The following is a 15,920-nucleotide window of genomic DNA, read 5'->3' on the forward strand; positions in this document are numbered from 1 at the left end:
GAATTAAAGTCAAATCTATTCACATTTTAGTTTTATAAAGTTCCGCCTACATGTTTCTCTACATCAAAATAATTAAAAGGCAACATTATAGGAACATTCTAGCACTCTGTATGGTCACATGACTTTGCTAAAATCCCAGTGTTTCCACACATTGGACTGGAATGATGGCTTTATCATTTTTTGCTGCCATCACATGTGTGTCATTCTGTGCCTCAACAGCTGTCCATTTTTCCACACCTGCTTTCCATTCAGGGTCATGGGTTTGCTGTGGCCTACCCAGCTACTGTTGGGCAAGGGCAGGGTAACCATAGACAGGTTGCCAGTATGTCGAAGGGCCACACAAAGGCAGACGACCAAACACACCTAAGTTCATTCATTCATCTTCTAACCATAGACAGGTCGCCAGGGGTCACAATCACACACCCATGCTCTCTCTCATTCATACCTATGGACAATTTAGAGTGAACATGAAGCATGCTTTTGGACAGTGGGTCCCCGGAGAAAACCCACGCATGCACGGGGAGAACATGCAAACTCCACACTGGTAAAATCTCTGTGCCATCTGTATGGAGGAATGTCTTGCTTTCATCTCTTTTAATTGACAGTTATGAGAATGAAACAACTGTTTGCTATCAAATCCTCTTTTTAGGTTACTATCCATCCATCAAATTTCTACCACTCTTCTGGGACCACGTAGCGATGTCAGCAGTCTGCAAGGATGTCCAGAATTCCACTAACTTCTTGCTTTTTTAATGGCTTTTGTTTTTTATCTGAGCCTCCAGTTGCCTTTTTAAAGCACATTTTAATTTTAAAAGGACACAAAAGCTACAGAATTGAAGTTAACTTTGCATTGCTGTGACTATAGCCTTTACTGTGAGCATGCATGGAACAAAAAAGCACTAACAAAATCAGTGATAACCAAGCTGATAAAGTAAATAGAGAACAGATATAAGGTTGTTATTGACCTACATTGACCTACAAAACATATTTTAAAATTAATGGTTGATTTTTAATTAATTTGAACCTTTTTTCCTAAAGCTGAAGCTCTAAGTTTTTCATGTTAAATGAAAGAGGTAAGATGGACAAAGGTGAATGTTTGGAACTAGGAACCTTAAGTATCTTTCTGCTAACTTGGGTTTTTATCCAATGTTTTGAATGTTTATTAGTTTCGTGCATATAATCCCGAATTCTTAGTTGGCATTTAAGCAGTTTAATGAGTAAAAAAGATATTTTACTTTTGAAGCATTAAACCACCTACTTTCCTCCACCATTAGGACAAATTTCACCTTTAATTAATATTGAAAAACCCTTGCCTTTTATTTGATTGTGAAGTACTGCAATAAAACCATTGTGTCTGTTACCTTTAAAGTGTCCAGTTAAAAGAATTAATAAAGGCCAAGTGTACAAAAAATGTCTGCCACCCTGCCGCTGTTTAGGAACTCTCTGTGCCAAATGCTCAACAGTGCTTGCGCAAGTGGGCTTCTTTTAAAAGACGGGACCATTTGCATGACAAAGGCTGATAGCTTCAGGGTGGCAGGCAGAGAGAGGGGAGTGAGAGAGAGGTGTTAGTTCTGGAGGGAGAAGGACTGAGACAGACGGGGACTTTTGGACAGATGAATCGGGATTGCTGGATCCCTCCCAGTCAGGAGACAAGAGACGCTGCTGGATATGGTCAACGGTGACACCAAGGTACTGGAGATTAGGTTTAGTCTGGATTCTGGCTTTCCTGAACAGCGTATGTGATGCTTGTTTTTAGATTTCTCACACGTTTGGATGCCTAAGTGGAGAAGAGAAAGTGTTCTACTAGTGGAAAACGGGCAACAAAAAGCTGGGTGAAAATGCTTTTGAGATTTGTTGGAAACCCATCTTCATTAGTCACTCATGTGGTGTAACAATTCATTTTAACAATGATTAATATCATAATTTGTGGTTACTGATATGATTCATAGTCAAAATTGGTTCATTTAAAAATATTCCCATTCAATGACCTAAAATTGATCCAGGACATTTATGACCAAAACTCAACCAGTGTGACTTAGAGATGAATACATGGTACTGAACAGCAGGTGAAGTTTTCTAGATTCCTTCTATTTCTTCTTCAAATGTAAATTAAATATGTGTACAAACAAAAAGGTACACAAGAATTACGATTTATTCACATTTTTGTTTTATAAAGTTCAGCCCACTGTTGTTTTTCCACATCCAATGAATCCAAAGGGAACATTATTAGAACATTCTACAACACTGTATGATCACATGTTTGATAAATTCAAAGTGTTTCCACACATTGGACTGTAATGATGGCTTGATCCTATTTTTCCTTTGAAAAATATATTTCAACATTAATGGTTGATTTTTCATGCTTCTAAACAGTTTTTTCCTAAAGTTTATCTGATGATGGCATGATCCTGTTTTGCTGACATTACACCTGGGTTGTCCAGTGAGACGCACATGGTCGTTTTTACGTTAAAGTAAAATAAACCTATCATGTCTCAATCCAAATGGTATTTTTCAAGATTAACATAATTAATTTATTTAATTTTTAAATGATTTCATAATGGTATAGGCCTATTTGATCAACAACTTTCCTCAGACAGATCGATTTGGTTTTATCATAGAAATGTAAATCAATCCATCGAGTAAATTTCTGTGTGGAGTTTGTATGTTCTCCCCGTGCATGCGTGGGTTTTTTCCGGGGACTCTGGCTTCCTCCCACCGTCCAATAGCATGCTTCATGTTCACTCTAAATTGTCCTTAGGTGTGAATGGGAGTGTGCATGGATGTGTGATTTGTGGCCCTACGACAGACTGGCGACCTGTCCAGGATGTCCCCTTCCGCCAGGATAGGCTCCTGCAGCCCGTGACCCCGAAAGGGACAAAACGGATTAGAAGATGAAAAAGTTGATTAATCAGTACACCCCTACATGCAACTTAAGAATTTTGATTTAAAAATGTTTACTTATTTAGGTGGGGAGAACACCTGCTTCGAGATGGCTGGAATCTTGGTCACTGCACTGATGTTATTCCTGATTAAGGTACCAACAGTTTTAGCCTACATAGTAAAATTCACTTTGCAAATGAAAGGTTTCCAAAAAATATTGTCAAATTGTAGAACACTGTTTTACAGAAAAGAATGTGAAATGAGTTGGATTTCTTTTGCCGTAGAAGGTTTGTGAAGGGGAGCCAACGGTTGGGGGACCAGACAGAGTAGTTGACCAACATGGTGAGGCTGTAAAAAAAAAAAAGTGTACGATGTAATCTGATGTTGACATTTTCCTGAGCTTCATTCTTTGTGCATTAACCTTTGTGGATTTCCAGGCACAAACAAACTGGTCTACATTACATCCCAGTGGGCCCTCCAGTTGGTCAATGACTCTCTGCCTTTCTCCAGAGCCAACAGCTTCTGTAGAAGCCAGTTTGCTTCCCTTCTTACTTTAAATGAATCAGAAAACCATGAAGATTTGCTGGAGCTTCTTCGTCAAACTGGAACACGTTCATCCGTCTGGGTTGGGCAATCCTCCAAGCCTGCTGCACCCTCCAAGCAATGTGAGAGAAATTAGCTGACCTTCCAGTCTCTCCAAGATTTTGCCAAAACAAATATAACTTGTTTGTTCTGTTCAGATTTGCAGATCTCAGCTCTGAGTTTTCCAAAGGAGTCACATGAAGGCTTTGCTCGTGTGAATATATCCTTTCCTGCCCTGTCAGCCATTAGCATGTGCGTCCGAGTACAGTGGGACAGAGACTGGAATGATGTCTCTACCATCTTCTCTTACGCTGCGCCTGTCTTTACCAATGAGTTTCAGCTGAGAGGCCAGTTGGATGTTCAGGGTCGCGTCCTACTGGCTCTCATCATCCATGGGAAGCACCTTCCATATAAGGCATCCTTCCCAAATGATGGAGCATGGCATCACATCTGTGTCACATGGCGTCGGAGTGGCAACCACTGGGCCATCTATGTGGACGGAGAGAGTAAAGACACAGGCTCAGGGACAGACACAAACAGAGATATCCACGGGGATGGGATTCTGATCCTCGGTCAGGACCAGGACTCTTTTGGTGGAAATTTCACTGAACCTTTTTTCGGGAATATCACTGACTTGAATGTGTGGACGATGGGCTTGGAATCAAGACATATTCGGGCCCTGAACTCATGTTCAACTTTGTCCCAGGATATGCTTTTCAAATGGAGCCTTGACCGCATAAGCAGCCACCCTGCAGTGAAGGAGGTTCAGACCAGTCTGGTTTGTCCAGGTGAGTTCTCGCTGGTTGATTTTAGTGCTAAGATTATGTTGTTCAAATGTGTTCTTTATAATTTACCATATGCAGTACTATTTACAGGAACTTTCTCAGATTAGTTGCCATAAAGGAATTTACAATAAACCTAAATTTATACATGTAAATATATAACATGCATGTTACAAGGCACAGTGGGTTGCACAGTGGAGCAGTGGTTTTTTGGGAGCTCTAAATGTGAGACCATGCTATCAGAATTTTATTTGTTTTTTTCATATTTATTAACAGAGTTTTTGAGGTGTTTTTTTTGTGTGGAGTTTTTCATGTTCTCCCTGTGCACGTGTGGGTTTTCTCTTCCCACAGTCCAAAAAAATGCTTCATAGGTGTATTGATGACTCTAAATCTCCTCTGTAAGGGGACAAGCTGATGAAGAACCCCAAAAATCAGGACCAGAATTTTAGGGTTTTAAAAGTTAAAGTCCATGAGTTATGAATAATAGGTATGACTATCACTGCTAAAAGTACAAAATCATTTTATTCTAGACTTTATATTCAAATTAGATTTTGATTAATACAATTGTGAAACACATTTATAAAACATTTGCTCTCAAATTACTAATTTAAAGTAAAATTTAAAATGATATTAATGAAACTATTTATTATGTATTCAATGTTTTACAAGAATATCCATTCATGGATTTGAGAAAAATGTTTGCTTTGTTCTGAGTGAAAATTCATTTGAACTATTACATTTTTAAACCACACCTTGACCTGAAATGCGAAAGCGAGACATAGAGATTTATAGCCAAAACTCCTGAAGAAGAGTCCTCAACAGTAGAAACACCAATTCCTCATGGCTTATGGACGTAAAATCTGTGGTTATGGTATAATCTTAAAATGAAAGGTATTTGTAACCATTGGGGTTTTGTATCTCTGCCAAATCACTAGATTGAACTCAATGCATTTTCTGTTCAAAAGCCATTTGACTTGAGCTATATTGCTACATCATTTTTATTTTCAAGTTTTTATCCAAATTCAAAAAGTTTTACAAAAGTAAAGGTATAAAATTGACAAAATTTGGAATTTCATACATTGAAAATGAACAGAGAAGAGGTTTTTCCTGAGAAAACTACAATTAAAATTTCTAAAAAAAAAATCTACATTTATTCTTTTAAAAATGGTGAACAGACTTTAAGCGAGCCCAGACTTGGTTTTCTATTTTTTTGTAACAAAACATGTTTGTGTTGCGTGTGTTTGTGTCTGTGGGCATGTGTCTGTGTAACAATGTAAACATGTGAGCAGCAGCATACCCTCAGGTGGAGTTACAGGACTGCAGGACGCTGCAGGGCTGGACCAATCAGCTGCCAGCCTGGGGTCAGACAGAGTGCTCAAATCTGCTGCCGTTTGTTTGCAGAAGCACCAAAGGTTTGTTATTCCCGTTCACAAAATAATTGTTCTACTGTAAAAGATGCAATGTGCATAAAGAAAATATAAAAAAATGTGCTCTGAAAACACGAGTGAAAAGCAAGATATATTTTGTCTTTGTGACTTTCTCGTATTGCTTTCATAGTAACTACTTAGATAAAGATCACATTTCTGTATATTTAGATAGGTCTAAACCACTGACCTGGACCAGGACTGAGGGAGTGTGACATCACCCATAGCAATGGTTTACTTCCAATGAAATTAAGTCATCTCAGTCGCCATTTTCTCAGTTGTCTAACAGTAGCAAGTTTTTAACATTTTCATTAACAGATGTACCTTTATAGATTAAACCATAGCATTATATTGCAAACAATAATGTTTTTTTTAAAATACACTTTATTCTACTTATCTTTATCCTTTTTGAATAAAATCACAAAGTTGTCACAACCAGCTTAGGTGGGCCCTGTTGCCCTGGTAACAGAGCAGACTACTCAGTAAAATGAGCATGACCTCATTGTTACAGTCTATGAAGTAAAACCTTGTTACAAGTCGGAACTGGAGCATCTCAGGCTTAAACATTGTTTAAATTGTCTAGTTTGTGTTCTTTACCCTTCAATTTTCTTAACACCATATTACAAAGAATAAGTCAGTAGACAGGAATCACCATGGACAACGTTTGCAGATGATATTGTGATTTTTAGCAACAGCAGAAAACAGGTGGAGGGGAAGCTCGAGAGGTGGAGGTTTGCCCTAGAAAGGAGAGGAATGAAGGGTAGCCGCAGCAAGATGGTACATGTGTGTAAATGAGAGAGAGGTCACAGGGAGGAGAGGGAGGAACAAGGGTTGCTCTGGTCCAAATGTGAGAGCATGCAGAATACCCTGGAGTGATGTCTAAAGCCGGTTCATGAAATAGAATCCTGAGAATAGCATCAAATCAAAAACAGAAGGGTAAAAAAAGCAAAGAATGGGGCTTTTGAGATCAGTTAGGAAATGCATGTATGCCCAAAGGTTAAAACATAAAAACATATAGAAATTTTTACTGTATTTTTCAGACAATAACTTGCTCATATAAATGTGGCACTGGAATATATGTCATGGTTGCTGCAGCACTTGCCTTGTTTGGCCAGGCTTCCGGTTGGAGCAATCACACTCTATGTCAGACACTATGGTCGTGCTCCTTCATAAGTTCCCTCCTGTGCTTCACTCATTGCCGGAACGTCAGTTAGACTGGTTACATCCAGCCATCCTGCTGAACTTTCCACACATCCGCACGGATCGTTAAGCTTTTGTCACGTCATCGCCTCGCCTCCCCATTGCCTCGTCCCCGCTTCTTCATCCATCTGGATTCTCATCGTAAGCCCAAAGCCTTCTATTGACTTTATAAAGTTGATATCCTCTCCTGAGGTTTCCCAGTGTTTACCGCTAATCATCAAGGAAAGGTCTCTGTCAATGATTATGCCATCAGGTTTAGAACACTTGCAGCTGACAGCCAATGGAACAATTATGCTTTGATTTAATATGTTCTACCAGGGTCTGTCTGAGCAGGTTAAGGACGAACTGGCAGCCCGTGAGCTGCCTCAAAATGTCAACAACCTCATCTCCCTAGCCTCCCGTTTTGATTCAAGAGATGAAAAAGGAGAGGGTGCGAAGACCTGGGACTCATAGCTCTTTCCAGCCACGTCTTTTTTCCCCCGACCATCACCTGTGGTTCATCGCCCGGTAGAGGAGGAAGAGCCTATGCAGTTGGGGCGAACCAGCCTCTCTCGGGAGGAGAGAGAGAGACGCCTTAACGAAGGACTCTGTTTCTACTGTGGATCTCCAGACCACCTAATCAATGTTTTTCCAGCAAAAGACAAGGTTCCACACGCAAAGGGGAGATGTGTATGAGCCGTTCAATGTCCCCCTCCTCTAGCTTGCATCATTAGACCCGGGCTTTCTTTCATGTCAGAGGAAAACTTTTCCCAGAGACTGTGTTCATTGATTCCGTTTCTGACAGTAAGTCTGATGAGATTGTCAGAAAGTGGGGAATAAAGGTCTTCCCTCTACCCCAACCACCATGTGTCAGAACCATTGACGGCCACATCATCACGTCTAGTCGTTTGCTCACAGAACCTATCAAGATGCAGATCTATAACCATTTTGAGCAAATAAAGTTTCATTTTATTAAACGAACCAACTAACCTCTTCTTATGGGCCTAACCTGGTTGAAGGAACACAACCATCAGATTTATTGGTTGTCTGGAGGAGTCTAGAGTTGGGGGTCTGACTGTCTTACTAAGTGTCTTTGTGCTATAGAAACCCCTTCACCAGGTCAGAGTATCACCACCATAGAGACCTATCCTGATCTGTCCAAAGTCCCTGCGGTGTACCATGATCTCAAGGAGGTATTTAACAAGATCAAGGCCTCATCATTGCCTCATCGTCCTTATGACTGTCCCATCGATCTGCTACCAGGTACGTCACCACCAAGAGGACATTTATATTTCCTGTCAGGTCCTGAGAGGGAGGCAATGGAGAGGTATGTCAAAGAATCACTTGCAGCGGGTCTTATCCATCCATCCTCTTCCCCTGCTGGTGCTGGTTTCTTCTTTGTTAACAAGAAGGATGGAGGTCTACCCCTGTGAATCGACTACCGAGGCCTGAACTAGATTACAATATGCAACAGGTACCCTCTTCCTCTAATGTCTTCTGCCTTCAAGCTTCTCCAGGGAACAAAGATCTTCACCAAGTTGGACTCATGTAATGCTTACCATCTTGTCAGAATGAGAACTGGAGACAAATGGAAGACTGCCTTCAATACTCCCTCAGGTCATTTAGAATATCAAGTCATGCCATTTGGTCTTACCAGTGCACCTGCTGTCTTCCAGAACCTCGTGAATGATGTCCTAGGTGATATGATTAACAAATTTGTGTTTGTTTACCTAGATGACATCCTGATATGTTCTCGCTCCAAGACTGAACACATTCAGTATGTTCGTGCTGTTCTCCGGAGACTCCTTCAAAATCGACATCCACATCATTTCTGGGCCTGGTTATCGAGGGGGGTAAGGTGAAGATGGACCCGAGTAAGGTTCAAGCAGTCCTTAGATGCCCAAAACCTGACAACCGCAAGCAGCTCCAACGGTTTGGGGGTTTTGCCAATTTCTACCGGCGGTTTATAAAAGGACTATAGTCGGGTTGCTTCTCCATTGCATGCCCTAACTTCATCCAAGAGGAGCTTTTTCTGGGATGAGGCAGCTGACAAGGCGTTTCAGAAATTAAAGGACCTGTTTACATCGGCTCCAGTTCTGATTATTCCTGACCCTACAAAACAGTTTATCGTGGAGGTAGATGCTTCTGACGTCGGAGTTGGGGCAGTACTGTCTCAGAGATTCGGTCTCTATCAAAAGATCCACCCATGAGCCTTTTTCTCATGGCGGTTAACCAGTGCAGAATGCAACTATGACATGGGTGACAAGGAGCTGTTGGCCATTAAAGAGGCATTGGAGGCATGGCGTCATTGGTTAGAGGGGACCGAACTTCAGTTTCTGGTTTATCCAGACCACAAGAATCTGGAGTACCGGAAGTCTGCTAAGAGGGTTAACTCGATGGGCTCTTTTTTTTTATCATTTCAATTTCACCCTGTCCTACAGGCCCAGATCCAAGAGATCTAAGACAGACGCCCTATCCAGGAGCGATGGGGAGCCAGTACACGTGCCACCTAGGTTCATCTTACTCCAATCGGCACGGTTGGCTGTGCTCAATACTGACCTTGAGGAGGAGGTAAAGGCAGCTACCATTAACAATGGATCTCCGTCTGCCTGTCCCACAGGCTGCATTTTTGTTCCGGACACCCTGATATCCAAGGTTTTACATTGGTTCCATGCTTCTCGCCTGTTCTGCCATCCAGGTCGTAAGCGCACTTACACCCTTGTAAAACAACGTTTTTGGGGGCCCACTCTTAAGGAGGATGTCCAAAAGTATGTGTCTGCTTGTCCTGAGTGTGCCCCAGTCAAGCCTACCAACAGACCTCAGGCGGGTTATCTGCATCCTCTCCCAGTTCTCCGGCGACTATGGTCCCACATCTCCATGGATTTTGTCACTGGTCTGCCCGTCTCCAACGGTAACTCTGTTGTCTTAAGTGAAGTGGACCGTTTTTCCAAGATGGTCCATTTCATTGCTCTTCCCAAGCTCCCTTCTGGTAAGGAAACTGCGGAGAACCCTCCTTCAGAATGTTTTGCGTCTGCATGGCATCCCCAGAGATTTCATCTCTGACCGGGGCCCACAGTTCACCTCAAGATTTTGGTCTGAGTTCTGTCAGCTCCTTAATGTCTCTGTCAGTCTGTCGTCTGGTTTCTATCCACAGTCCAACGGCCAGACTGAATGACTTAACCAACAACTGGAGACCTCTCTGCGACTTCTGAGTAGCTGTAACCCTTCGAGTTGGTCTGGTAACCTCGTCTAGGCGGAATTCGCACACAACTCTCTCCCATCTTCTGCTTTGCTTCTGTTTTGCTCCCGGGAGATGTCTGTGTCTGTGCCTTCTGCCCATGCTTCAGTCCGGCGGTGCTACATGGCTTGGAGACAAGCTCGACGAGTGCTCCTACGCACCGTCGAGGGATATTGTACTGCTGCTAACAAGAGACAGACACCGACGCCCATTTATCAGGTTAACTAGAAGGTCTGGTTGTCAACGGCCAATCTGTCAACGGCCAATCTCCCCTTCGAGTGGAAAATAAGAAGCTTGCGCCTAGATTTATTGGGCCCTTCCCTATTACCAAGGTGGTCAATCCTGTAGCTGGACGGCTATGATTATCCAGACCTCTTCGTGTCCATCTCACATTTCATGTGTCCAAAGTTAATCCAGTTTGTGCCAGTCCTCTAGTACCTCCTACTCAGTCCCCGCCTCCTGCTCGGTTCATTGATGGTGGCCCTACCTACACTGTGTGCCATCTCCTGCGCTCCCGTGGTCAGGGTTTCCAGCACTTTGTGGACTTGGAGGGCTAAGGTCCTGAAGAGCCATCCTGGGTTCCCTCTTGTTTTAACCTGGTTCCAGATCTTATTGCAAAGTTCCATCGTGAGCATCCCGAGCAACCTGATCGACCGTCGGGTGCCGGTCCTTGAGGAGGGGGTACTGTCATGGCTGCTGCAGCACTTACCTTGTTTGGCCAGGCTTCTGGTTGGAGCAATCACACTCTATGTCAGACACCTGGTCGTGTTCCTTCATAAGTTCGCTCCTGTGCTTCACTCATTCCCGGAACGTCAGTTAGACTGGTTACTTCCAACCATCCTGCTGAACTTTCCACGCATCCGCACGGATCGTTAAGCTTTTGTCACGTCATCGCCTCGCCTGGCCTTTGCCTAGTCCCTGCTTCTTCATCCATCTGGATTTTCATCACAAGCCCAAAGCATTCTGTTTACTTTATAAAGTTGATATCCTCTCCCGAGGTTTCCCAGTATTTACCGCTTATCACCGGCATCAAGACTCTCTTCCCCCTCCCAGCTCTTTCTGCTCACTTCCTCTCACGGCTGTGAAACTACAAAGTCCTGCTCCCCCTGCTGGCGGGAGGTTCCCAAGCTCCTTTAGGTCTACAGACTTCAAACCAGGACAATAAAGCTGAATATTTATCCTTCACTCTAGAGTTTGCTTCTTTTGGCTGTCCTTGGCAAAACCTGACAATATAAGTCCCACTTTTGGGAGAAATTTAAACCACAAAATACAGAAACAAGAACAGACATTTCATCTTGAAAGGCAAATTTTAATAATGGAATAGATAATAATACTGGAACGAATATATGCACACTCCCCTTACCGGAACACATTGATAATTCCTTAACTTCATGAAACATAGGAGGAATCTAGTATATTAGCGCACCATATAAATGCTCATTCCGATAACCATAACAAAAGATCCTGACTCGTCAACTAAACTCTCACAATTAAATCACTAAATCCATTGAATTCTTTATCTTCTGTGTCGCTTTGTAACAACTTTGTCAAGCCGGCGTAAGACTTCATCTTCTGTGTCGTTGTCAGTAGCAAATACTAATACACACCTACAGTGCCCTCTAGCAGCTGTTGCTATTTGTATATGTATATATATATATATATATATATATATATATATATATATATATATATATATATATATATATATATATATATATATATATATACACATTTTTTTATTTATAATTTGCACCCACAGCCAAACTATGCAAAAGAAAAGTGACTTATACTCTAAAAAACACAGAATTTGTCCTGTCTGTGGTTTTTACTTTTGCTTGCAGTTTTTTTAAATGTTTTTTCGAAAGGTAATGTAAACAATTACGTCAGGGCACAGACCAAACTGTTGACAGAAAATGATGACTTGGAACTTCTCCAGAGTGAAAGCTTTTTTTTTCTTTTGGTTTGTCTTTTCTTATATTGGTCTACGCAAAGGGATACGTTTGTAGAATAAAAAAAACGATTAGAATCATAAAAAACCCTTTCAACTTAATGTTATAAAACTATTTCTTGCCATAAATTGTGACTGCAGCTATACATTTTGTTTAGATGCAAGAAATGTCTTCCTGTCCAACTGCAATTTTTTTTTTTCTTCCCAGTATGTTGAAGTTGTTGTTGACAAGGAATAACTGAATTTTATAACAAGGAGAGTGCAAGAAACTGTGTTTTGTTAGTTCGTCTGAGTATTAACATTGTAAACTGATGGATTGTAGAAAACAGATATCCCATTTTTGTCTCACCTCAAAGGATAATATTAACAAACAAAATTTTTTTTTTTAAACGGATACAAACAAATTGAATTTTTACTATTTTAACAACTGTAGCTTCTTCACGCATTGTGGTACTGCAATGTTTTGTTTCTTTCCATTGGTAAGTAAAGAAAGAGTTTGGAAAATTAAATTTTTTTCTTTGCTCTTTCCTACAAGCCACTCAAAGTTTCACTCTAAACTATAGTTTCTGGTTTACCGGTGTTTCATTATGTAACTACCATTACTAAGCCATTCTTTGTGTAAATAAAAAAGTTTCTAGAATTCCTTAGCCTTCACATGAAAAGGACTAACATAAAGAAAGTATTTTCACTGCTTAATTTAGAAACATTTTTCCTCTCAGACTCTCAGATAAATGCTGTTAATCATGTGCTTAAGTGTTTTTCAGTCATCCTGATGCTTCACTAAAACTATTTTTGATGCAGAACGATACTTGAAAATGAAGCAGATGAGCGAATCTCAGAGTGTCCGGCCGTCTGCCTTTATGAACCATCTGATGATGCTTTCCAACAGGACCCAGGTACAATTCATCACATTTATGTGTTAAAAGTTTAAAATATGTTGGAATTATCTTGTGCAAAACGTCGATTCTGAGTATTAAATAGCTGCTTGATCAAAACTAGAAGTAAGGCTTAGTTGCTAAACGAACCCAAAAAATAAAAAAAATGTTTGACCAAAAATGATTTTAAAAAATGGTTTAAAAAAGAAGATTATATTTATATATTATATTTTTTTTGTAATTGTTTCCATTTCTCTTTGTCAGCCAATTCTAGCACAGCTCCCAACAGACCTGAACAACTTGGCTCAGGCCTCAGTCCTGCTGAACATCTCTGCCCAGGCTCTGGAACACACCCCGCAGGGGGAACTGCAGCCAGCAGACATGGTGTCCCTGATCCAGCTGCTGTCTCTGACAGCTGACATCCCCATTCAGCCTCCTACCCCTCTGGAAAACAGCAGCCAGGATGGCGTCCTGGAACTCAGTCAGCACTTTGTCAGTGTGGCTGATAGCATCATTTGTGATGAAAACAGGCTTAAGTGGCAGGCCATCAAAGAGGTAAAAATATGCTTCTTTTTTTTTCTTGTACTTAATATGAACCCCTTTGTAATTTTTGCTGCATTTTTATGAACAGTCCAATCAACCAAGCCACCACGATCTGTATCCTTACTGTTTGTAACGTTAACAGAAAGAAATCACACTTCCTCACTCAGACTGAGCAGAGATTTCTGTGAAGATAGAATTGACCTTGATGTGCAAAACAATTGCAGAGGCTCTTTAACTGGTGGCAAAGCCATTAAATGTCGGATTGTTTAAGAAAACTGGGAATTAAAATAGTAAATCTAAGTTAAAAGCACTTTCCAAAACACAAAAAAAGTCAAATGGAGAATGCAGAAGTGTGGTAAGATGAACAACTTTGAATGACACATGTGCAACCTTGGATCAAATTTCAGTTTTTGTGGGTCTTACTAGTTTTATGTAACTGAGTTTCTAGATTGTTGAATGATTCTAAAACAGTCTCCCAAAAGTCTGAGGCCTTGGCTCACAGTTTCAAACCATTTATGGTAGTGGGAAATGAGAAACTGAGAACTTCTATAATTTTAGGGTTTTAATGTGGATTGGTGCAGATTAAGAGTTTAGAAGTTCCAACATAACCTGCAGGATTTTATGATTTGTTATATTGTTATACCAATATGGAACTGCTACATTTGTTGCTTCCTTGTTTGCATGAAATTCCGAGTCAGAAGAGAAAGTGGGGATTCAGTGTATACATAACTTTTAAGGTCTGTCACAGTCATTTTATAGGAACAGTTCCGTTTAGAGACTGACCACAGAATGTACTCTAAACTCTGTGACATCACATTTTCTCACACTACTCCTTGCTGTTGGCTTCTGCATCTCCAAGTTTTGCAAGCATTAAGTATTTTAACTAGGGGTGTAACAATGAATTGATTTAATCCATTTAAATTCCTTTGATCCAACCAGATTGATCTGTCTGAGGCAAATTGTTAATCGAATCGACCCATACCTTTACAAAATCCTTTCAAAATGATATGAATTGGGCTTCAATTCAATTCAGTTTTATTTATGTAGCCCAATATTTCACCACACTTGTCTCAATAGGCTTCACTAATTGTACAAAAAATAAAATCAGTTATAAAATACAATAGCTACTTGGAAGATACCCTTTTGAGTAAAGCCATTATTACATTCAAATGTGCGGAAACACTTGGAATTTTGCAAAGAGGTGACCACAGTGTGCTAGAATGTTCTTATAATGTTCAGTTTGGATTATTTGGATGTGGAAAAACAACATTGGGCTGAATTTTAGGAAACTAAAATGTGAATGGATTTGACATTCATTTTTGTTTACTTGTTTGTTTTTACATATAATTTGTTTACACTTGATAATCTCGAAGAAATGCCAGAACTAAGGAAAACTTCACATGCACTTCTCAGTACCAGGTACTTATTTCAATTTTAGATCAGTGAATCATTTTCAAAACAAACCAATATCTACTATGAAAAATTATAATAATAATACATTTTATTTATAAGGCACCTTTCTGAGCACTCAAGGTCGCACAGCTACAACATATAAACAGTCTATAAAATACAATACACAGTTAAAACAACAACAATTTAAAAACATGCACATTTGAATAAAATTCATATAAAAACATGAAAAAGTTACTTTTAAAGTGAATAGGCCATTTGGACGAGATGAGTTTTTAGTTTTGATTGGAAAAAGAGCGGCAACCATAAATTATAATATGAATCGAATTGTTCAAACGAATCGTTACCCCGCCCCCTCCTAGTTTTAACAGATAAAAGAAAGCACTGTGATCAAAGAACCAACAAACCCCCAAAAGTTTCAAACAAAAACCTTTCTAATATCACTCTGCAATATATAGACTAAAGGCCTGTTCACACCGGGACGAATTTCGCCGGCGATTTTCGCCGACGTTTAACGCCTCGTGACTAAACAAAGGGCACCAACGAGAGTGTGCACACCGACGCGAAAAAACGCCACGCGTTAAAGCGTCAAAAAAAAAAAACGCCTCGGGTTCGTTTTTTTTTTTCGACGCGTCGCGTCGAAATCTACTCGACCAATGAGAATGGCGCTTTTGCTCACGTGTCTGGAGCTTCTGAAGTTACAGTAAAACACAACTTGGGGGCGCTCAAACACAAAACTGCCTTGCTGAGCACACATACCAGCGAAGAAGATAGACGCCAAGTAGCGTCTACACTGCCGCGAAGCAATAATGACGGACATTCTAAAATATCCCCGAACCAAGCACCAGTTGGAGCTACTGGTGCTTGAAATATTCATGTTTTCTTTGTATTATTCTGACAAGCGTGTAAATACTTGCTCTCTTCTTCTGAGTGAAAAGCGACTTTAAGAAGCGTAAAGTTGCGCAGCGCCACCTTGTGTACAGGAGTATTTCTGTTTTACATTAAGCGCCATCTAATGTCAGGGAATGAAATTGCATGTTCACTCCACTCATCGTCAGC

General features: G+C 40.5%; 1 protein-coding gene across 2 annotated transcripts in view; it reads left to right on the forward strand.

Annotated features, from left to right (window-relative positions):
• Nucleotides 1–1,562: 1,562 nt before the first annotated feature.
• Nucleotides 1,563–15,920, forward strand: part of adgrd2 (adhesion G protein-coupled receptor D2) — a 59,996-nt gene continuing 45,638 nt past the window's right edge. Inside the window, exons 1-9 of one of the 2 annotated variants that reach the window (XM_020706244.2) lie at nt 1,566–1,689; nt 1,757–1,832; nt 2,967–3,034; nt 3,165–3,222; nt 3,318–3,545; nt 3,621–4,250; nt 5,534–5,656; nt 12,835–12,929; nt 13,173–13,463. In XM_020706244.2, the coding sequence (XP_020561903.1) occupies nt 2,990–3,034; nt 3,165–3,222; nt 3,318–3,545; nt 3,621–4,250; nt 5,534–5,656; nt 12,835–12,929; nt 13,173–13,463 (1,470 nt within the window). In that variant the 5' untranslated portion in view covers nt 1,566–1,689; nt 1,757–1,832; nt 2,967–2,989. Of the gene's footprint in view, nt 1,690–1,756; nt 1,833–2,966; nt 3,035–3,164; nt 3,223–3,317; nt 3,546–3,620; nt 4,251–5,533; nt 5,657–12,834; nt 12,930–13,172; nt 13,464–15,920 lie in introns of both variants that reach the window. The other variant, XM_011479603.3, reaches the window with a different exon arrangement.

The sequence above is a fragment of the Oryzias latipes genome, chromosome 9 (genome assembly GCF_002234675.1).
Source record: "Oryzias latipes chromosome 9, ASM223467v1".
Classification (NCBI taxonomy): Eukaryota; Metazoa; Chordata; class Actinopteri; order Beloniformes; family Adrianichthyidae; genus Oryzias; species Oryzias latipes.